At 40.0% G+C, this 25324-nt stretch overlaps 1 protein-coding gene across 1 annotated transcript in view; it reads right to left on the bottom strand.

The window, feature by feature from the left end:
- adam19a (ADAM metallopeptidase domain 19a) overlaps positions 1-25324 on the bottom strand; it is a 195339-nt gene that overhangs the window by 52333 nt on the left and 117682 nt on the right. Inside the window, exons 5-6 of the mRNA XM_061066522.1 lie at positions 14531-14607; positions 4048-4231 (exon numbers count right to left, since the gene is read on the bottom strand). Coding sequence (XP_060922505.1) covers positions 4048-4231; positions 14531-14607 — 261 coding nt within the window. The remainder of the gene's footprint in view (positions 1-4047; positions 4232-14530; positions 14608-25324) is intronic.

Raw genomic sequence — 25324 nt, forward strand, 5'->3', positions numbered from 1 at the left:
GAGAGGGACGGCTTCAGGAAACTGATCAAAAACTACATATCGTGATAAGAATCGAGATCGATCAATATGGAAAAACATATCGTGATAACATTTCTTCCCATATCGCCCAGCCCTAGGGTGATCGTACTTTAGCAGTAACAACCTTAGCCAATATCTTTTATAATCGTAGCTTCCATTGCAGAGCTGCTTCTGCTCAGACATGTTCTCTGGACGTCTGGTGTGAGCAGCTCTGAGCTCATTCCACAGCTTCTCTCCTGGGTTAAGGTCAGGACTCTGTCTGGATCCCTTAAGAAGGTGGATTTTCTTACTTTGAACTCATTCTGGAGTACATTTACTTGAAAGTTCAGGGTCATTGTCCTGCTGTTTCATCAACTTCTGCTGATCTTCAGCAGGTGAAAAGCCTCCCTGACATGATCCTGGAAGATGAAGCTCCCTCACTAAACTGCATCTGAGAGAGAGAGTTAAGCTGCTCTTCAGCAAACTTCAGACACAGTGATGTGTTTCTGGAGAGCAGCAGCTTCCTCTGTTGTGTCACTTTGCTCCATGCACCATGATGGGTGTTCGCTTGACTCATAAACAGAGAAGATCACCAGCTCCTTTAAGCCTTTAGTGATTACTCTGAGCTTCCTGTGTTGTGACCGTATACCGTCTGTAAATAATGGACGTAGCTCAAAAAGATGAAGCCTCTGCGGAAGTGCTTCAAATTGTAAAACCATACAGATCCGGCCGGGGTTGCACTCCAAATAAATCTCTGGCGCCAAAAGCCAACTTTTGGAAATACTCAGTCTTTACGGTCTCATTTGCTGAATTTACTCCTTCTTATCATTTGTGGTCCAACTGAAAAATATAATTATTTAGATATTAGAGCTCAAAGTGTGGTAGTTTTAAGGGGTGTGACGCACAGACTCAGGGATGATTGACAGGCGGCAGTTCAGACGGGTCTTGTGACATAGAGTCATCTTAGCTGGACCAACACAAAGTAAAGAACGTTTCCTTTTACAGACTGTTTGTTTGACTGTGAACGTTACTGCACACCCAATGAAGTAATCACAGACAAGATTTTCAGCAGATTCTTCTTGTCAACAGCAAACTCAAAATGTCTGAGTGCCTTCTTTAAATTAAAGTAGCTCGGACTCACACCTCCAGTCGGCTTTCATTGACAGGACTCCAGGTTTGAGAATTCCTGAGTCATGTTAGCTTTAGTTGATGTCATTAACCCAGAGGTTCATATTAATTTTCCATCCAACTTTTTCTCCATGAGCAATGTGTCACAGTAATTACTTTAATAGACATAAGTATAGGAACTAAAAGTATAAAATATGGTAGTATAATGGTTAATGGCTGTGAACCTTCTATGGTGTCCAGAATGAAAAATCAACTACAGCCCCCCCACCCCATTAACTAAAGCACTGGTGAGATGCTGCATAGTCAAGCGTTGCAGCTGAATCTTATTCAATAATTTGTGATTCCACGGATGCTGACTTTTAAATAAGTCAACAATTCTTTCACAACTTTGTTTAGTTTGTAATTACTGACAAATATCGTAATGCAGCTCAGTGAAAACCACGCAGTTTTAACTTCAAACACGTTGCATATTTGCATAAAGCTGAACAAATATGAAGGAAAGAGATAAGTTCTGAAGCAATTATAACTTCTTGTAAATGCCATAAATCACATAACTAACACAAACACAATTCATTCTGTTTTTATTGATCTATTTCAACCATAGATATTTGAAAGGGAAAAGAACAGAGTAAAAACTTGGAATTTCAAAGCTTACTGGAGCGAGTATGAGACTGTAAAATAAATACCCTCCCAAGAAACGTTTTATGTCAATAGAATTGTAGAGGTTGGAAAAAAGAAACAACTGATTAAAAAAGTTTATAAGCTTGCATCTAGTTTAAAAATCCTAATATGTACTATTATCTTCGCAGTCATTCATGCTGCTGTGTTAACAAAGCTGTAGGACTCCTTATACCCTTCCATCATTCAGTCTTCACCTTCCTAATACATGATTACCACCATTAAGGAAAAGCTCAGCTGTAATTAAATCTATTGATCTACATGTGAGGGGACCGCTAACGTGGCTCGGTCTGGACTTAACACCAATATTGCAGATTGGCGGGGAATCTGTAGAGTTGTGAAGGCAGCCTGTGGAGCTAGGCAGACACACAGACACACTCACACACAGTACATTGTGTCTGTGAGAATGGTGTGTACTGAATGTACACAAACACACACACAGTAATGCATTCACTTTTCACATTATTCATTTGAGAAGCAAATAGTGGCAAATGCCTTAGGACCGTCTGGGGTCTGCTGTGGCTGGCATTTCTGCATAACAGCCCAGGATTAATGGGTGCCTGCGATGGGAATTGGGAGAGCCAAGGGGCCAAGTGCAGGAGGGAGGAAGATAAAGAAACAGAGAAAGAGAACAATCACCCTCGTGGACAACTGAGAAGGGGTTTAGCATATAAGGAGCAGAGAAACAGTTTAAAGTGATTGAGAATGGAAATGAGGAAAGTGAATAAATACGAGAAGGAAACTGAAAGACTGATTGTTTGTCCCGGCAGCGGAGACAAATGAAGGCAGAGGCAACGATTCTGCATCATCTATAACTGCACCCGAGGCAGCTCGACTTGTGTTTAGTTTGGTTTGGGCCTCATGTCCGTGGCCCAAACCAACCTGGAAAGCCTCATTCTCTTCATCTCCAGGCTTCGGGAGTCATTCTGAGCCCTTAAATGGCACCGGGACCAATTCAGTATTGTGCTTGCCCATCACAAAGAGCATTCCCCCGCAGAGCCAAATGTTCAAATGTGATTGGTGATTTCATTTAGCTACATAACAAATAAACCAAAAGAAAATGATGACCCAATCTATTACGTTAGAGGATATAAATGAACCATTATGTTTGTGTCTTTTTCAATGTACAGAGCTTGAGAGATCCCACAGCGAGGTGGGAATGACTTGTTAAAATCAGACACTGAACCCTGGGCTCTATTGTTCTATGAAGATGTATCTGCTACTGATGAGAAGGGAACATTCCACCAATCCATTCAGCTTGGTACATAGTATTACAATAAGCCAACAGTCGGAACAGTATTACTGAAGTGAATATATCTGGGAGGATTTCATGACTACCCTCTCTCACAAAAGCCAACATTGCTCGGTTCAGTACACTTTATTTTTTTACTACTTCATGCTTGCAAACTTTAGATCTAGCTTTTGCTGTGTAACTGAGTGCTGATTAAACTCACTGACTTTATAACAACGGTATGCTTGTAATACCTTTATAACACTATGTCTTAATATTTATTATGCGGTGATTGACACTTAATATCCACCGTGGCTGTTTAGTTAGCAAAGTTAGCATTTTCCAAGTAGTTTCCTTTTTTGACCAATACTAGATAGGAAAAAAACAACAGATTAGGGATAGGGATCAACAGCATCAGCCTGAGGTGCTATGGATCTATAGTGACAGGAGCTCACTGCAGTAATTTTAACATGAGGAGGTAAAGGTCAGCACCTGCCTAAAACTAACAAGGCTACTATAAATGTTTTCTACATTTCCCCCCAAAATTTAAACGGAATTCGTAAGTTTCAATGGCTATTTTTGATACTTGACATTAATGAAGCTGGATGTGTTGCCAACTGTGAACCAGATCCCAAATGGATATAGCAACATAGGGGCAAAACCCTCTTAACAACACAGGTCATGAAGGAAGCTGCTGAAGATGTTTTTTTCTGTCTTTTCAAGGCTAACCCAAAAAATACAATAGGTTTGAGTATGTGGAGCAATGTGTGTTAACACAGTAGAAATATTAAAATCGGAGACTTTAGAATAAAGTTTTGTCAAAATATAGAATAATAACCCAAACCAAACAAAAGGTTGCTATTCATGGTACCGGCCGCTGTAGGAGGTTGTAGAGATGGTTTACCGGAAATTTGTTTGTGTTTTATCGCCACATTACTTATGTTTGAATTTAGGTAAACAACTTAATAATGTTTCTGCTTATTATCCAAAAAATAAGTGTCTGTGAGACTCACCCTTAAGTGAAATGGTCTGAGCAGGTCAGAGAAATGGTTGGACTGTGCAGTGTGATGACCGTGGCCACAGTTTCCACCCTTAATTGGCAGGTCCTCAGCATTCAGCAGGGAATGGTGAAGAGGGTCCACACCGCTGACAGGTTCCAGGTAGTAGGTATAGCTCGAATTCAAGGATATCAGGCCTCTGTGTTAAGAAAGGAAAGAAAAAAGGAAGGTTAGTGAGCTGTTTACCCCTGAAACTCCTAAAGTGTTTTGTGGACTCAAACCCTTTATCCCAACCATCTGCACAGTGGTGAGTAGATAATTAGTGAATTTTTTGAGTGAATTATCCCTTTAAGTAAGGCTGTCAAACCTACATGTCAGTGAACAATAAAAAAGCTAAATCAGTTTCTTTTTCTGAAAAATGTTCATAATGAAATCAGTGTATTAAAAAGTGAATCTGGTTGATCATGGATGAATATGATCTTCCTTGCAGATAAACCAAATAGGATGAACACAAAGATTTCTAACCTCACTCTGCACTATAGAGTGTAGAGCTGTAGAACTGAACTGTAAATGAACAGGTGAACAGTTCTTTGTTGAGCAGTGGTGGTGTTTCTTCAGGGTTCTGTGGACTGAGACCAGCAGCAGTTCTTTACTGGCCGCAGCACAGTTAGTGCGGGTGTTTTTTATAGTTACTGAAAGTTTCTGAAAGTTTCTGAAAGACGCCGCTGCGTTTCTTGCCCCATTCTCTCTCCCCTTTTAACACTTACTGTCCTGTCAATAAAGGTTAATCCCCAAACGAAATCCTAATAAACAAATAGTAAAATATTGGAAAATGACTCATTTACACTTACTTTGATTTAATTTCCTTCATATTCAGTTTTTAGACATGATTACTTTTTAACGTGAGGTTGCATCGCGCCATGTAATAATTTTTATGTTCATCAAGCTGCTCTATGCTGTACTGTCTTTATCATGATTATTGTCTCATTTTTTGTATTTTTTTATATTTCACCCTAAAGCGGGGTTTCATAGTAAGGCAAAGTTCTCCACTAAAAACAATAAAAAAGCTTTATCTGATGCAGCTCCTGAGTTGTGGATAAAAATTGTCTGTGATGAGAGATAGTGTAAAATGATCCACTGTTTGAGAGATGAATATTTATTCCTCATCTACAGCAGCTGGTGGTGCTATGAGAACAGCCAGCAGTAGAACTTGTGTGTGAAAGAAACAGGTGGCGCTGGGATAAGGCAGTTGTGAGGTCATCTCATTCATAACAAACTGTTGCTACTTTGTCGCAGTTGCTTTGCAGAAGCACCTGCTGGTTTAACGTTGTTTAAAAAGGTTTTTAAATCCAAATCACAATGTATTCAAATGCTCACACATTTTACCGACCTAATGTGACCTCTCCTGTATTTGTTTGGTCAGCTGCTGTAGCTCTGCCTTGAAATTGTTTCCCTCCACAAAGGCACGTCAAAGTAAAGCCCAACTGCAGGATGCGGCAGTGAATTTTCAACAACCACCACTGTAACACCCAGGGAGATGAAGAGTACGGCTCATCACTCTTCTACTGGTTTCCCTCTCCCCTACTGAAGCCCCCGATGGACTGTGGATTGTGTTCTGTGCATTTTTCTAACATCGCATATAGCTCGACAAGTTGAAGTACATAATTTACTAAGGTTTTCTGTTCAGTGAGAGTCTTTGTTCCTTTTCACAATTCTAAGAATATCTTGCTGCTACCTCAAACTGCCCATCAACAGTCTACAGACCAGACGGTCCTTTCTTCTAAAAAGAAAAAAATAGTCTCAGACTCATTGGCTTCAAATAGTGACTACTGAGTGTGCCATTTTGTCATGCTGTTTGACTGTTTAGTGAGATTTGTTATATATTATTCAGTGGACTCATTGTATACCACAATTCATCTTTGAAAATACCATCATGCACTGTGCTGTGGTTGAAAAGGACAACGTCAAAAACTGACTGTGCCGGTGGAGCCCAACACATATCAAACTGATCTTCTGTCGGAAAATGCTTAAAACCACTGTTTTGTCCACACACACACAAAAAAATGGATAAGTGCTAGACACAATTGATTACTTGTGACCGCTTAGTATTAAAAGCCACCGCAGCTAAACAGATATTTTGTAATTGAAAATGTCCACTTAAAAAAGTCAGTATGCTTAAAATAAAGTGCTTGTTGAAAAAAGCTGCACCTCGCTAACACTTGGAATTGTTGAAAGGGTTTTTTTGAACTTTCAAAAATAGAGAATTCGACATTCACAGGTTGACAAGGTTTCAGCTTCTCACTCAAATGCTTTCTTCTTTTTTCACAACTGCTGAGTGCGTCATCAGTAATAGCTCCTAATTTTTATCAAATCCGGCCACTTCATTTCACAGCAGGATTTTCACTCTGCCTTAGAGCGCGGACATTTGGAAGTGGCAAAACACATTTCCTGCTAGATGTGGTCAGGTGACACACTGAGGTCAGATCACACTGGTCACACAATCGAAGTCTCCAAGCTTACACATGGCAGAAGGCACTGCCAGATGTATCTGATGAAAAAAGGAGTGATGAATAAAAGTAACTGATATAAAGTAAATTGTCCATGTAGAACTATATTTCAATAATGCACCAGGTTAGACCGTTGGTTGTATAATTAACTGCTACAATTCAATAAGAATTCCGAGAAAAAAATGTAGAAAAATTGGTGCTGTAAGTGATATCTCTAATCGATTCTATATCGAAAACATCCAATTCTGAAGCCAATCAAGGCTTGGATGGATCGGTTTGATAAATCTATGGGGATACCAAGTAGTACACTGAAAGGTTAGATGGCTGGATGGATGGGTAGATAGATGGATGGATGGATGGATGGATGGATGGATAGATAGATAGATTGATGGATGGATGGATGGATGGATGGATGGATGGATGGATGGATGGATGGATGGATGGATGGATGGATGGATGGATGGATGGATGGATGGATGGATGGATGGATGGATGGATGGATGGATGGATGGATGGATGGATGGATGGATGGATAGATAGAGAGATAAATAGGACACATACTGTTTCAGTGGAGCTGTGGGCCACAACTTGAGCCTTGAGTTTAGTATTCAGTGTATTTGTTTACATTTTGGTAAATCACCACTTTGAGATAGTTGTATTAGCTATTAGCACTTCCTGTTCCTGTTATTATTAGTCTGACATGGAGGAAAACATAGCAAGTTAATGTCCTCTGGAAGGTTCTACAGGTTGTGAGGGCAGACTTTTATTTCTATGATTTACAAGGACGAGTTTAAGGGATTGTGGATTTTTATTCATGATGGACGTCAAAGGTAATGATATCCCCAGGAGGAGTAAATCACAAGGGGTTTAAAAATATGTCTATCATGTCTGTGTGTTCAGTTTTGATTGAGGTACAATTTCAAAGACTTCAATGTTTGATGCTTATAGCTGCAATCTGCTGCTCAAACTGCTGACAGAGTTAATAAACGGCCAAATCAGTGGGTCAAACGACAGCGACAAGCTTCCTGTTATTATAGACGGCTGGTGTGTGTCGGTCTTTCACCTCACACTGTATATTTGCCTCACATTTCTCCCTCGGGGCAAATCGTTCAACTGTCCCACGCCCCCCAGTTTAAAACCTCTGCTTGATCCCTGCAAGAGAGCGGAAGAAGTATGAGGAGACAATGGTTCAGTCATTAAGTGGAAGTTGAGTCCTTAATGCATGCTCCCAGTAAAGAGCCATGATGATGGAGAGTGGAGCCAGAAGACTCTCTGTCCCAGACAACACCGAATGGTAAACAATTTAAAGCACAGAGTCATTCTGCAGCAGTGACAGTCAGACTGCCTGGCTGGGTGTGTGTGAGACTGAGGAGGAGACGGCGCCTCTTGTGTCGTTCAGACAGACTCTCAGACAAGTTATTTTACTGACAAACAGGGACGTGCATGGACATTCTGAGGAGCTGCTGCCTTAACCCGAATGTAGCTACATAATATATGTTCTTTTTTTGACTTTCTACACAAACGTGCCTTCAGGGAAACTAACAAAATTTGTTTTCTAAGACAGAAAAACAAAATATCATGTGTAAGGTCCTTTCTGGCCTCGTCACCCTACATTTCACAATTAGTGTTGGAAAGTGTTGGAACTAGTGTGAGGTAAACTACCCAACAGAGCTAAAAGCTATTAAGATTATTATGTTAAACTGATTCCCAATACCATACACATATATTATATAGTGTGTATTTGCCATTGATTGAATTATTCATTAGAAGTTCATTATCAACCTACTCAGTACTTCAAAAAGGGCTCTCCATCACATTAAGGGTGTTTTCACATATAGTTATCTTTAAATGAACTGAACTCCATGCAGTTTTCTCTCTGTCTCTTTCTCTCTCTCTCACCTGAGAACTTCTGTTTCACTCTTTAATATGTGTTCACAAGCACATGCACCACCTTTTATTACTATATTACATATTCTGTGGAAAACACTGCAAAGACAACAAATTCCTGGATCTGCCCGTTTATTCCGATTCACTCCAAATTAATAGGATTTCCCTTCCCCAACCCCTTCATTTGCTGCTTGTCCTTCTGCCTCTGCCGGAGTCTTCTTGTCACAATACAAATACGGTACAATAATGACCAACACGTACGCTACTGTGTTACCCAACAAGAAAATGTCAGCATGGAAATGTCAAAGATCTGTTTGAGTTCATTTATAAAGTATTGTCCATTTAAAACTGTTCTCACTGAGCGCTGACAAGTTTCAATACACATTGGTTGCGATCCTTTAACATTCATTATATTGAAGAATGAGTGTATACCTATCAGAATACTTGTTAAAAGACTTATTCTTCTTCACTTAATTCAATTTCAAGATTGACATCTACATCAACAACTGTAATTGTTACAACTTAAACATCTTATGACTCTTATGATGATCCCGCAATAAACAGGGAAGCTCCTGACACCCCCCCTCGTCAGCTGATGCTTACACATAATCGGGATGTCATGTAACATCACAAAATAATGAAAGAGAACCTGTGGCAGCCTTCAGTTGTCATTAAATCTCAAACTCTTTAGTTTGTCCAGTCTGGGCTATTGTAAAAAAACATTGCAGCCTCCGCAGATAGGACTCGCTCCTGGTGTAAATATAAAGTATTTAAATATAAATGGCCCATTCTAGGGTAAACAAAACAAAAATTCACACAATTGAGATGAAACAAATGAATGAAAACATCACTAGAACAGATCCCTTTCACATAACTCTTACGCACTGGACCTTTAAACAGACAGTACTAAAACCAAGTTATTCATGCCAGAAGATTAAAAGAGAGGAGCTACAGCGCTGGGCAGTACGAGGACAGTGATGCATTACTGAACATTAGATTAAGTATCCTTCTCAAATAATAACAGTAATTAAAATGATGGAACATGACTATGAACATATTACGTCTCCTTTAAAACCTTTTAGAAATGACATTCTGATAATGACTTCATAAATATTTAATCACATTTCAAATTGCAGTAAGCAATTATAAGGATGTCTTTTATCAACTTTTATGTTCACGTTACAAAACAAAAAGTCTTTAGAGTCCTGGAGGCAACCAAATTCGAAGAAATAAATCTATCTGTCTCCATCCTGACCTTGAACAGTAATGAGTTATTCAGGCCCTGCTTGCTGTGGTTCGACATGCATTTGAAGTTTGTTTAAAAGCGATTTCATCTTATATGTGAGCACTTTGTCAGAGTTTCTATTCATTTCAAACAAACACAAAAGGTACAAAGAGAAAGGAATTGGTTTTTGTGAGAGGAGTGCTGCTGGTTATTCTGCTCATCCACCCAGCATGACCATCCAGGCCCAGCTGAGCTCTGAACCATGCGTTGTGAGAAAACACAGTGTTTTTTTTTCTTTTCCTCATGGAACTTCTTAAATAATTACACTGTCCGTATATGTCCAAGGCTGTTGAACAATACACCCTATGAAATTCAACCTGAGTCAATACAAAACAACTCATTAGGTTGCAGAAATGTTGCCAGCAGTTAAAACAAGAGCTGGGAGCTGCGGTGTAAGGTTAAAACACACAGCACTACTGAAGGAATCTAGACTCGAAAAGAGATGTTCGAACCGGACATAATATTCAGATCCCAAACTCCATTCTTGTGGCAGGAGGTGCCGCCAGAGATTACAAAAAAGGCATAACAAAAAAGACCCAAACCCACAGAGGAAAGAGTCCAATAAATAGTCTCATCTTTCGTTAAAATACAGGAAACAGTTGATACTGCATATATACTGTAAGCAATGACAAGTCAGTGCGGGTTTTTTTTTAAACATGGCCTATGCTAAATGTATCATCATGGCCTCCATAAGGGTGCAGTGATTTTGATTCAGAATTTAAAATTGAATGATGTTATTAATTTATACTTTTGAAAATCAAAAGCAGATTACTGACTGTACCAGTATTTCTTTCAATCCATTTAAGGAAGAAATGTAAATGGCAGTTTTGGCAGAAAGCAGAGAATCTGTTGATCTTTACAAATTGAGAGTTGAACAATGGCAAAGCGGTAAGTGCTGAAAAATGAATGTTTAAATGGAAAATAATTAAATCTTGACAATTAAAGTCAAAGGTCAGAAGGATTTATAGATCTGTTGACTCGTGCCAACCTTACTTTCAGAATAACCAATGTCCCAGCTCTGGTTCCCTGCTCAATCTCACCAAATCTCTGTCATCTTTCTGCAGATTTTATATGTTTCCTGCTTCTTCTGCCATTATCATTTTATGTTTTATGTGCCATTAGTCTTCCTCCTAAAGTAACAGTGATAATTTACAGATTCAGTTGAGGCTTTTGTCCAGGAGCAATTGATACGGCGGGATAATAACAGGGTAAGCTTTGTTTCTATGATCGTCAAAAGTGAGGAGGAATGCATATGTCTGTTAGCATTTTTAAAACGAGAAGACATCGATCATTTATCACACGTTGAAGCAGGTGAGGAGAGACAGAAAAGCAAGAGTGACAAGACGTCATTCCATGTAACATGAACACACACACACTGCAGGATTGAAAGCCTTCATTATCCATCTGTGCTTTATGTTATTGGTTTAGTCATTTGATATGTTTTCAAAGGAGTGTGGGATTCATCAATATAAAGCTGAATATCATACATGAGCACTGTTTTCCTTTGGTGCACTGCTGTAAACAGTGGGAGGATTGTAACGAGGTAGCTTGTGGACCTTAAACTGAATTATTTGGTCACTAAACAGACTTCTCTCAACCAATAGAGGGAGCCTATCAGATGTCAACTGAGAGCAACATTTCATTTTTGAAAAACAATGTGAGAAGTTAAACCACCAAATAATATTTGTACTGTGAGAGTGGCTGCTATTACACCACATCATCCCTTCAAGGATCTTAATGAATTAACATAATCTCTGTTTGTTTGTCAGTCCGGGAACAAACTTGCTCAGCATTCAACATTCGGATGACTCTGGTGAATGACTGGACATTCAGAGAGCATTTACATTCTGCACGGCTTACGCATCTCTATTCCCCCCCACGTCTGCTCTGTTCTCATCAAAGCTGCTGTCAACGAGCAGGGCCTGGCTACCTTCCCAGAGCAGGACGGAGGGACTGACGGGCGTGGACGGACGTGTCACCACTGGACCAGCCGCTATCAGATAGAAAAAATATCAAGATTCTCTCACAACTTGTTAGAGAAAATTCCCTCAAACTGCTAATTGTTCACAACTACTGAAAAGGCATTTGGATTCAGTTATGCTAAAGCCCCACTGAGCTGTAACTTAGTGTCTCTTTTATCCGATCAAATTCATGAATATATTTTTGGGGGACACACATCATGAGGATATGCAGCATCTCTGCCAGGAGGAGGCTTCAATCTGAAGTTTTTACTGTGCAGGCCGCTCCACATTTAAATCTGTCTGAGGATGGGAACATTTAAGACTTTTAAAAGTGCTGCCTTGATCCCTAGAGAGGATCAAATTAGTTTCTGCAAGTCAATCTGAAAAAGAATGAAAAGATTAAAAAAACATTAAAACTGTGGAATTAGACTTTTATTTATATTTCTTTTATTTCAAGTTACCACTCAGGGACCATGTTTCTGCAGATCTGGAGCCAGGTGAGCCAGGTAGCGAGCGCAAGCTACTGGTCAAACCCCAACAACTCAAGGCCTTTACACAGCAGGAGTGTGAAATCTAAGAAATTAGAAATAACTGTGAAGCCTTCAAAATAACCGTTTATATTTTTACCACATTTACCAAAACATTTAACGATGTAGAAAAAGAGAAGCCGAAGATCGACTGCGACCCTGATTAAGACGTAAGCCGTTTTCAGAGGATCTCTGCAGAACTGGGTCCAGGCTTCCAGTGCAGTTTGCCTTTGGCACATGATATAATCACGATATTCTGTGCTCAGACACGTTTCACAACAAAAGATTATCTGCAGGATTCAGGTAGGGGCGGTGCAGCAGGATGAGGCAGAACGTAACGTATTAATTCCACTGTAGAGATCACGTGACTTGGGTGACAGAACGTCTATACCGGTGACGGACTCTTTTGAGGTCCTGCTGGGGATGTGAGAGCCACATCCGAGGAGCCAGAGGACCATACCACTCCTGCCCCAATCTATTTGAGGTAAGTTATACACCCTAAACTACTACATAGAATGATGATAGGCTGATGCTTTTATTCACAATGTGGAAGCTCAGACAAAGCTCTTACTGCAAAAACAACAATGTTATTTGTTTCTGCTGTGTAACATAAAATAATGCACGAATCAATCATCCAGAAAAATGACCCCGTTGTGTAATGACCTTAAGACTATTGCAGCAAAATGCACATGAATGTGTTTTATTACTTATGAACTCCACTTTTCATTAGTGGGAAGGAGCCTGTCAAATTGTTTATGCAATAACAGAGTAAATAAGCTTCCCCTGACAGCAGTGATAAAACAACCGTCAAGTAAAATATGTAGACGAGTCATTCAAGGTTCAGTAGGCCTTTAAGATATCTGATGTGGTTGTTATTAAATCCCAATCATCTTCCATGGCCCAACCTGTATACTATTCATATGCAGCACAGACATATGTTCCAGGGAATCCTGCTGTGGTCCATGTTTTCAGAGTGTAAGCATATTATTCATTGAAATATTAAAGGTTGCATATGTAGATTTGGAGAAAGTGCACCTTTATTTGACAGGGCCACAAAATGCAGGAGCCCTACATCTTTTTTTATTAATTGTTCTTCAGCAGGCATATCCTCAAACAGATTGGTAATTAATTACACAACCAGGAAGTATAAGGTGTTGGACCCCAGGACCGTTGCCGTCTATGCCCAGTTGGTAAATCCAGCCTTGATTAATATTGACTTCTTACTTAGTGGCTTTCACAAACTGTATCCTGTAGTAATATACTTTCTGCTGATCTCTTAAGTCAGCCCAGTTAATAAAAAATCACACTGAGTATATACTGCCCACGCTTCTGCATCCGTGATGTTACCAGAGACGGACAGTTTTTACCTCAGTATGGATTCTCTCAGTGAAGATGGCAGTTCATGGTTACCACCCATGTTTGTTTTAGTACAAGACAGCTGTTGTTCATTACTTACCAGCGGCTCAGTGTGTTGTCTCATGTATTAACTTAGTCCTAAGGTTTTACGCTTCTTCCTGACTGTCAAGACTAAGAAATCACTTTGTGTCAGCGGGTATGTAACCTCCAGTCCAAGCAAGAATAAACACATAATTTAATAATAAAACATTTAATGGAAAATGGGTGATTTATCTGCCTTATCCAATCATTGTTATTGACATAATGCTTTGCAATCTGAGATAGGCTGTGCTATTTGTGTAAAACAGCAATCAAAACCTTTGTTTCCATTGTTATGCAACAGCAAATCACATTCTAAGTGTTGGGACCGATCAAGTATATTGCGTATGATCCTCTACACTCTTCAATCTGAGTTGACATACAGTATTTTAGCAGACTAATATTATATCTTTTCATTTGAAAAGGTTGCCTTGCCTGGTGCTAAATTGCTAAGCTAACACTCAAGAATAAGACAGGTGATACGTCTATTGGCAGCTGGTGCAACTGGTGCTGCTGTATTTCGAATAACATCTGATCGTGGACTAGTATTTTCAACAAGACTACATGATATACAATATGCCTATACTCACTTACTCTACCATTACTGACAATAACTCCTCAATTAATTTACCTTCCATTATGTTACAAACTATTTCTTCTAATCAATGTTGTAAATATCCTTTTCTTTCTGATGTTCTCAGTTACACGTGGCATCTTTGCATGTCTGTCTGTTCCTTGGATATAGCATTCACAAGAATGAGAGCGAAGTGTTCTTATGAATGGACGGACAGAGAGATGACCTGATCACGTGATGCACCAAGCCACAGCTGTCCGCAGTGTAGAAGAATAAAAACAGTGTAAGTGTAACAGAACTGAACGTGGAACTGTGGACTGTACCTGACTCCTGAGCATGTGCTGAGAGCTACCCAGGACTCTGGATGTCCTCTTACATGACCGTGGTAGAAGCAGTGATCCTGAAAGAGAAAATAATTGACATCAATCTTTAATAAAGCCATTACAATTATGTCAATGCAACCAACTATGAATCATCTGCATCGACCCGTAAAAAATAATATTGGTGTTCAAATGAAGGCTGGAGGATCCTGATGACAATGTGATGTGAAATCATCAAACTCAAAACAAATGAGCTTAAAGTGCTCTGTGAAGATTGTCGATAGCCGCTGCTCCAATATATCAGTATGGAAATGGAACACAACACACTGCTTTCTATGTGAGAGATTATTATTATTTCCCTCTTACATACATAAAGTACAATATACAGTAATTTGTTGTACTAACCACAGAAACAATCGTGCAGCTATCGGTATTAACTAGACATATTTGTATCTAACTCTCTGAGAAAGACTGTGTTAAACGTTCCTGTTGAATTAGTGTAATACAGTAACGTAAGGTTGAGGTCTTCAAATATTATAAATTCTGAGTGAAGTTTTAGGATACCTGTTGTCTCTTAGCTAAGCTAACTATTAGATGTATGGCCTGTTTACCAGATAACACTGTTGCTATGGTGAACAAAAGTCTCTGACAACGTTTTGTACTATCGTTTTGTTAAATTGTTCACCAGCTGGATGTAGCAAGACTGGACAAGAGGTAGGTCTCAATTCAGGATTCTACCTCATTCAAAGGATGTGGTCTACACGCCCAACGCTGAACCAAAATGAGAAAGTCAGGTCTATAGAGTATTCCCGTGTTCGGCCTCACAAGCTTGACCCAGCCTAACAAATGTCCCCTAGCTGCAGAGTTCCAATTGTGACCACAAAGTTTTAATGTCCCTTTGTTTTATAACATGTCTGAATCGAGTTGAAGCATGATACTCAAGTATCGGACATCTCATCGCTTTCCGGTGCCATTACCGCTTTAAAAAGCAGTCTGCACAGTGAACTCTGGGATAGGTGGCCAAAGAAGGCTCCACCGGCTGCTGGAGGCCTCTTTGGGACAGTGTAGTGGTTCAAAATTGATCTGAGAATGAAGCCTCCGAAGGACACAGCTCCTGAGTTGAGACACAGCTACAGAGTGTTGGGCAGTGCGATATGATAACTTAGAGGGTTAGTATAATAAAAACATCTTTTTTTTTTTATAAAAAGCTCAATTATTTATCTATATGTGTCACAAATCACTTCACGGGAAAAAATATATATTTTCAACATTTGTGACAAACTGGGAATCTGAATGAAGTCAACACCAACAAACATGGAGGAGAGTTAATGGGATTCTGAAATGGAGAGTGACTCCGACCAGCCAAGACAAACCAGGAGCTTTTACTGCTTGTGTCTCATCCATAAGACGATAAGAAGTCCCCAAGTTTAGCATGTAAGTCACATAGACCAGGAAACTCCTGTGGGTAATTCGGATGAAGGCTGGTGCCCACATCAAAACCCCATTAACCTTTTTGACCACCTATGAAAGAATCAGGTCAAACTCAAAGAGAGAATCTGAGTCACTAAAGGGCAGTCGAGTGATCAAAGTAAACCCCAGACTCAGAGATGGAAGGAGATAACATCTGCTGTTGCAACCTATCTGCAAAGATAAGCCCTCCATGAACAAAGCTGAGAACAGGACAATATGTAGCATTACCTGGATATGATATGACCTCTATTAGGATATGAGGGTTTGGCTTTACGGATTGGTCTAGGACTGTGAGCAGACATTGCTCAACTGCAGCTGGGTATGTTTCAGGAAATATAAACAATAACTCGGATTGAACTTTAAGAAAATGTGACAATTATAGTCCTTCAGCATCAATAAGTACAGGCTGTACATAACCAGGAATTATCCACGGCTCAACTATGTAAACCCGAGAAGAAATGGAAATGCACTGCCGGCTTCAGTGGTTTATTTATAAGTTAATTATGGATGTAATCTATTTGTCTTCATGGATGTATTTGCGAATATAAAGGTTAGAATCTTTTTTTAACAACGATGGAGGATTGTGACATTTAAATGTCATATTTTTTACAATGAGAATCATGGCCAATAACAATGTTTAGATTTGTCAGTGTATGTAACAAAAATAGCACCTGGATTTATTCACTTGAGCTGTGAGCAAAAAACAGAGGAATGAGCAGGTGTACAGTCGCACTCCTAATAAACTATGAGGAGTTCACTTTCATGGGAAAAAAAGGTAAGTAAACGACAGATAGAAGAGTTCTTTTTTTTAAGACCAGCCCACAAAAATATATCTTTTATAAAAATACACATAGGAGATACCCTCAATAGAACCTTGTGCAAAGGTATCAAACCTTTCATGGATTCTAAAAGCAGCTTTCAGTGGAGCCCAAAGGCTTCCTGTTACAGCTGAAAAGGGATTTGTCACCACGAGGTATAAATGATGCCCGCATGTCGATTTCTGACAATTCAAAAGTCTCTGTCAGCTCATCAGAGCGTGAAATGAGCTCTTTCATTTGAACAGCGGCAGCAGGAGAAGTGAGTGCTCTGTTTGAGCCAACATACAAATCAGCTGTCAGCGGGAGCGCTCCTCGCCAGCTCCCACCGGTTAATCTCGTTACATGTACAGGATGTGATGTGGACACGGCCCAAGGGATTGGCCCGCTAGGACTTGTTTCAGGTGTGTGGGGAATAAACTGCCATCTGTAAGAGCCCACTGTGCAGGAAACCATGGTCAAGTGAACAGATAGTTCTACTGCGTGACCAGATATATCACATTTGCAGGAGTTAATTTAACTCGGGAGGGTGTAAAGCTTTTGGGGCTCTGTTTTAACAATCCGAGCACATGTTCTTAAGCACGTGGAGCAAGTGAATTAAGCGTCTGAATCCCCTGAAATTATCCGGAGGGGCTGTATGTGAGAATGCAAATGTACAAGTCAGTTGCTTTCTCCTGCCAACCCGCCTGGTGAAAACGCTGGATAAGGTCCAAGTTAGCCCAAAACAGGAGGCGATTATCCAAAGGATTCCTTGTGAGGGCAAGACGAAGAAAAATTTCTCTGAATGAAAAAGATGTGACACACAAACAGAAGCTGCCAAAAAAAATGATGAGAGATTCTAGAGCTTTTGGTGAATAAAGGACGACACCGCTGTAAACAAAACCTGTGATCTCTGAGGCAGAATTTAGACGCTTCATGTGCCATCCCTCACCTGAACGCTTCAGAGATTTCTTTACTGTGAATCTATCTGACTGGAGAATCTTCTGCTGCGTTCCTCAGATGAAGAAGACAAACTCCGGAAAAAGTCCAGACCCAATTATGGGGACATCTCCCGGATGAATTAATCATGGGTGTGTTTTGGGTGCAGGGTGGAACAAAGATGCAATGGTTATACTTTTCACATGAGCAGATAATTTCTGTGCGAAGAGGGTACGCATGTTGTGCTTATTATCTATCTTGATAACGCTCCTTAAAATAACTATATAATACTGCACCCATGACTTTAGACCAGGCTGTCATTGTTCAACAGCACTATTGTTTTCCACTGTGTCGAGACAGCAAAATAAAAAGAATTCCACAGACAGAACCTCATTTGAGGGGAATTGCTATTTAAACAACATGGACGCTCAACAGGAAAATGACAACTGGTTCTGTCTCTGAAGACACTTTTCTGAGAAGATCACTTTGTTGAAAATTGGTCTTGGTGCCGCTTTGTGTCGGCTGTAAAATACTGAAAAGTCAATTATTGTTTGGAAGGCATCAGCAAGAATGTTGTTGTTTCATTTGCAAAAGAGAGAGAGGGAGAGAGAGAGCATCCTCCCATTCTCTGCATTACTCACTCCTGAATTCAACTTGCCAAGTACGAACATCGAATAACTCACTTACTCATAACTCTGCAGGTCCCTTGTCCAGTACACGAAAGAAAGTTGGCTTTTTGGAAGTGAGAAGGCAGAACGAAACCCAAACCAGTTCTAGGCCAGAACCAAATGTGAGGCATTAGTAGTATAAGTAGGCAGCTATTTCGCTTTCAAAGATTCTCTGCAGCCATCCCTTGAAATTGATTGTCCTCGTTAGTGTCTGCATAGAAATGTAGCCAAATGCCAAAGGTTTAAAAAAAAAAAAATCAAATAGGAATCAGATGGATTAGAAAAGAATTGTAACAAATGTCTCTAACCTTTGTGGGATAAAAGTCTGCTGAAGCATGTTTGATAAAGTATCTACCTTTGGCACTTGGACAGCTCTGGATACAATTACACAGAAAATGAATGAAAGGCACTCTTCGATCCGTAAGAATTCATAACAAAGAAAACTAAAAGGTATTCAAAGATCCTGACTTTTCCTCTTGAAATACACTGACCACATAGCCAGTGAATATAACACATTGTAAATTAAGTCTTCCTTTAATAAAATAGTGAACTTTCAAAAGGACGCCACAGAAGAGCCACTTCCGCGCTAATATATGTTTGTATTCTGATGAAAGGAGAGGAAATATGTTCTGCTTCAACTGAAACATCAGAGGAAACTCTCGTTTTATCCTCTCTAATCTGGACAAGGCACGTGAGGACAGACGGTCAGGCTCTACCAATCTCCCTGCAAGCAAGAGCTCAACCCAAGAATGTTTGCATCATGCAAGTGTTGCAACACGGGCACGTGGTTCAGAAAAGTGATCTCTCTTTCTGCTGACATCTCTGCAGCCCTTCTCCCTGCATTGTGTTCAGCTCTTTGTTTCATTCTCATCTGAGCTTGGCCCATCATGTATGCTTTGTGTGAGTAATGCCCACTTTCCATCAACAGCTGTTGAGCTATCGGTAAACAGTGATACAGATACAGTTATAGCAGAACTTGACATTATTTCTGACTAGCTATGACTCCACTACTTTCCTTGATGCCGTAACAGAAAAACAGTGTAAGACTTTATTTCTATGGCCCTTCTAATTAACCCACAGAAATATGAAGCCATATTTATGAAGCAAATGAGACTATGCTTGGATGTCACTGGCCCTTTTATTAATGTAAATAAGCTACAAATTACTTAATGAGAAACCATGTTTCCAGAGCTCTTTGAAGATCCTGCCCCGTTGTGGGGCGACAGGATAAGGAAATGCTGTTAGCTGCCAAACTCCCCCAAAACGAAGTACAAAGTTTGTTGGTACGACTTTGTGTTTTTAATCAGCAGAAGCCATTAAGACACGAGCACAGTGGATTTAAGAGGCACACTGATATACCGTGTCGGCTGCTATAAGCTAAGGGAAAAGATGTGTTCCTGGTCATTTAGAGACAACAACTGCACCATCTCATCATAAGTCTGAGTGTACAGACGACACAAAGATTGATCTACGGAGCCTCTCACACTACATCTGTAATAAGTCAAGTGTAAACAGAACACTGAGCCGTTTCATCAATGCAGCTTTCAGATAATATTCCCAATATGCCTGTTTTGATAAGATACATATTATCACTGAGTGATGCTTGCAAACAATCAGAGATATTAGATTATCTCAATCGAGTTGGGCTTGAGAGCTGTTGTTATTACCGCTGTGCCCATGTTTGACTCCCTGCCCTGTCTCCCCTTTGAGCTGTGTGTGGGGAGGAGTGTTTACACAGTGAGCCCGTCAGTCCGGGGCATACATCTGTGTTCATAGCACTATAGGGGTGGCCCTGCTCTTGCAATCCAAACAATAAATGGAATTGCACATCGCTCCATTCAAAAAGCTGTGATTCCCATCAGTACTGTCACCGTAGAATTAGTTAACATTGAACAAAATTCCTATCTTGAAGGTGGGGTAAGCAATTCTGGGGTATGGCTGCTGAAATTTGAACTCAAAACCCAAACAAACACACCCCTCCATTCCCAGCTCCCCAAGGAGCTCTGCCCTCCACAACCATTCACATGCATTAGGTGTATTCCACATTCTGTGGCTCTGCGCAACGCCCACCTAATGTGATGCATGCTGGTTGAAAATCCCCGGGATGCCCTGCCGTGTTCTCACATCGGATTCTTCTGGACTCCCGCAGGCTTTTATACTTGGGGGCCAGGCGGAGAAAGTGAGCCGATAACCTAGAGGCTCTCACTCCTACATTTGTGTTCACACATGCACCCTGTGATTTGGTGTTGAGCTGTCTGGACAGAGAAGTTAGGACAGCAGTGTAGGTGGATGATAGTTGGTGTCTTAAACCACCTCTGCTGTTAAACAAGAAGCCTCGAGGGTGAGCGGTCAAATGTCTTCAAGATTAAGATTAAAATAAGATTAAGATACATTTATTTGTCCCAAACACATGCACAGACATGCACAAGCACGCTCATGCAATTGAAGGGAAATTTAACCTCTGCTTTTAACCCATCTGGTGCAGAACACACAGAGCAGTGGGCAGCCATGTACGGCGCCCGGGGAGCAGAGGTTGAGGGAGTAAGGTGCCTTGCTCAGGGGCACTAGACAGGGTAGGGAGAATCCTCTTGGATTTTTGGACAGATCAATCCAGGTTTGTCTTTTTGTTGTTTCTCCGTGGAGTCGAACCAGAGACGAACCAGAGACCTTTTCTGCCCATAGTCCAAGTTTCTGCCACTAGTCCACCGCCTATCAAGAAGTCAAGTTGCATCCATACACTTGCACAACTTCTGAAGACGCTATGACCTGGGTGACTGAGCATCCTCACAGATATGTTCCAACACAGCTTTGTATTTAGGAGTATTAAAGGGTGTTTGCAATGTGGCGTACCCAATAAACTCTGGCACGGCCACTGGCAGCAGAATAAAATAGAAACAGCTATCCACATGACTGAAAGTATAATTGTACCATTGCCTGGGCTTCATAAAAACTGCTCAGCACATGAGGACATTGTTGTAATAGTCTTGTGAAACTTTATTTGCATAAATGCTCCAGGAGCTGATGTAGCTGTTAAAATTTAAATCTATCTTTTCTACATGTCTCCTATCAAGCACCTCGTAAATCCAGACATCTGGACAACTTCACGGACTCCAGTGTTACAGCCATAAACATCAGTAAAGATGTGTCCTTTAGGTTGGTACCTAAACTACATCATTGTGTTTTTAGAATGCTACACGGTGCCATGTTTTTATGGAGTGGCAGGAACATCTGAGTATTGTAGTTAAACATACCCATGCCCTTAACCCCTTTATAGTTAGTGGGTATTTTAATTTTACATTTGTGTCGGAAGCATGAGATGAAACCACAGTGATAAGGGAAGGTTCAGCCTTTGCTTCAGTACTGAGTGGAGTTATGTCTCCGTCACCTTCTTATTCATTCTGAGAGACAAAAACCTTTTTACAAAAGCAGAGGAGTTATATTCCTACAAGTATTTTAAAAATACTTTAGGGATTCCTTATTACATTAGTGACCATATGGCTTCTTGTGAGTGCTTCTAACACGCAGTTGAGCAGAAAGTATTCCGATTTAAGTGAGAGCTCATAATACAGAAAGAAAAAAGCGTTTTATTAGGGCATATTAAAATAGTATTTTTTATGGATTATTATTTATGGTCCATTTACGTGTACGTTGCATTTAATGGTGGTTAAACAGTTGTTTGGGGTTCAACTAATATAACCCTTAAAATACAAACCTGCGGTCAGTGACCTAGGATTATACAAAGGATCTAATAATTAATTTGTATTATTTATTATTATTTAATGAAGCACTTGACAACTTGATATTCATTAAACCCTTTTGCTTCTCCGGTGTAAGACATAAAATAATATTTTTTCTCTCTTTTTTAAAGGTTCAGTGTGTAACATATAGGTCAAGGGAATCTATTGGCAGATATTGAGTATGAAACCATTTAAGTGATCTTTCTCTACAGAGGCCGCCATGTTTTTTTTTACCGTAGCCCAGACTGGACAAACTCAACACCTTTGGGTTTTTTATGATAACTGAAGGCTACCACAGGTTCTCTGTCATGTTTGGAAAGAGAAGGTGAGGTGAGGGGTATTCAGCTGCTAATTTGAACTTTCCCCACTGGATGTCACTACATGCTACACACTGAACCTTTAAATTATTAACAGTGAAATAAGGTGACATAACAAAACACGGTGACAGAGTGGCAGTGGAAATACACATGCAGATAAACATAAAATACATACAATCAAAGACACATGGCAGCTACAGTATAGGAATGATGTGAGATGCAAGGCGCGCGTTTAAAAACACCTGAGCCATTTGGACTGAATTGAAGCAGTACTTGTGTGAGTTCTGTGTGTATTTGCATGTGTCTGCTTGTGAAGGAGAGAGAGAGAATGGTATGCATGGGGCCCTGAGGAGTGAGGTCAGACCAGGCCAGGAGAAATGTTTTTTCCCAAAAAAGCCACTTTCAGCCTGAGAGCAACTGTTTTCATGTGATGAGATCAAGTGATGGTGATAGTGTAAGGTATAGTGCTTTCCCATTTGACCTTATGCTAGCGTATGTGTTTAAAAAAACACCTGAGAATGTATCGGTTATACTGCTTTGGGGTACAGAATGTTTGGTATCTCATCATGTTTTATAGTATTGCTTTCATGTGTCATAAACTTTTTGCTGGTTTTTGTTTTTACTTGTTGATTTAGCATCATAATTATCAGTGCTGTCAGGAGAACAGCTGTAATCCTGGAAAGCAGGCGGGATGATGGCCGAGTTGGGCCGCCTTACTGGCCATTCAGTTATTGTTACAGATTCAGATCATGGCTCCAGCAGCCACTTGTCTCTGATTTGAGAAACAAAAAATAACTATTTTTAAACTTTCTCAGGCAAGTGTCAAGATTAAAATTATAAATGCTTTCTGCAAATGTGCCACAATATAATTAGTTGTGCAAAAAAGTCCAGGAGTGCTACATTCACATTCAACAGTAATGCGTTCTAGACAGACAAGAGGTCCGGTGGAGTCCCCGATTAACTGGCGGAAATAACAGTGGACATAATGTCATCAGCTTTCCAGCTTCACTGGCTGCTATCGGATGCTAGTATCATCAATACAATCAGAGATACCTTCGACAAAATGGAGACCAATTAGAGAACTCCTGTTTCTCACCTACCCATCCTGTGTTGCATCATTTCAACTTCGGCTTCAATTAGTTTGAAAACGTTTAGATTCACCTAAGAAAGACATGTACATAACTGGTCAAAAGGTCTCTTGTTTGACGAAGACGTGATTTGTTCCCGTGAGGTATCACTTAGCAGCTAAGTTGATCAAAGGGCCAGTCTGTGTGTTGAACCACCTATAATCATCAAAAGCTCCGGAGATCTGAGGCATCTGCAAACAGCCGGATAATCTGTGTCTTTATTGATTGAATCACCCTCGTGTCCTCAAAGACAAGCCGCGGACACAATCTGTGGCATTTACCTTGTTTGACTGCAGGAGGACGGCTTTTCTTTGATAGTTATCTTTAAAAAATGCATATAACTGTTAGTGGATTTAGAAAAGTTGTGTTTTACACCTTCCACTATTATACAGGTTTTTGTATAAATTACCCACATTCTCTAAGGAGAACACATAAAACCCTCCCATTCTAATATATATATATATATACACTGATTGATTAAAGAAGGCATTTTAAATCATCATTGTTGTGCCTCAGATGTTTTAAACTCTTGGTTTTTTATCAGTTTAATTCTTGTCAGTTTGAAATTTAAATTCATAATCTGCATCCGCCCACAACTTTGAGGAGTTTAAATTTGCAGTTATAGAGCAGCAGCCTATCTGTGTGTTCTTACTGTAAAGCAACTTATGTTATGTTATGGTTATGGTATTAATTATTAGCTGGGGGGGGGGGGTTGTTGTTGATGTCCTAAATTCAAATAAAATAAAAAACAGTTAGAGATAGCAAAATGTAAGCCATAATTGTTAGATAATATACAAATTATCCGTTTAATTTGAATTAAAACAACAAATATAAAACTATATGTCATCACTCTTAAGACTGTCTTTGTCCCCACATAACCCATGAGGTGATTACAGCATCACAGGAAACTTGCATGTAGGTTATTGTTATTAACACTAGCTCAAATCAATATCCTTTGTGAGATTTGATTACCACCTTTGTTTTGGGGTCTGGGGGCTGAAAAGTCTGGGAATCCCTGGACTGTAGCTAACTCAGAGAGACCTTGTAGATGATATTAGGTGTAGCCATATGTGTGCAGGTCACCAGTTACAGCGTGTTGTGTGTATAATGCATGCAGGGATTAGTGTTTGACTGGTTTTACCACAGGCAAACATTTCTATTTGAATGAGATTTGTTCATGTGTGAACAAAATCGGTGCTTTCACATTTTATGCCAGAATAAAATAGTGATTTGAGTGATATAGAATGTTACTCTGTATGTACTGTGTGTGCAAGCAGGCCTATAGTGGACAATTATGTACTATTGATCAAATCTATCACCTCTTGTGTGATATATTTCTGTTATTGTGCATGACTGCATATTGTTTGCGAGTGCATGTTTTGGAGTTTTAAGGAACCCGTGTGGAGCCAACAGCACTTTTTTCTGCCATACAGCTTCTATTTCTATCTGCAGCTTTTCACCCAAATGGACAAAGCCGTGCTCCCCGACCTGTCCATCGATTGGCAATGAGTGTCTCATTGCCTAAAGTGAGTTGTTATGCTGTTGTTATGCTGATGATCACACTTGTGCTCATATAATCTGCTGCCATAGCGCCACCATGCTTGTTTCCTGCTGTTGATTTAACCAAAATTCCTGTTCTTTTATGGAGATTGGCTGTCTCAGCAGATTCCACAGCACAGCTTGGACTGAAATAAAATTGAGGGGAAAATCCCATTTTGCAGGGATGGATTTCCATCTGTAGTCTA

This window comes from Limanda limanda, chromosome 22 (assembly GCF_963576545.1).
Source record: "Limanda limanda chromosome 22, fLimLim1.1, whole genome shotgun sequence".
Taxonomy (NCBI): Eukaryota; Metazoa; Chordata; class Actinopteri; order Pleuronectiformes; family Pleuronectidae; genus Limanda; species Limanda limanda.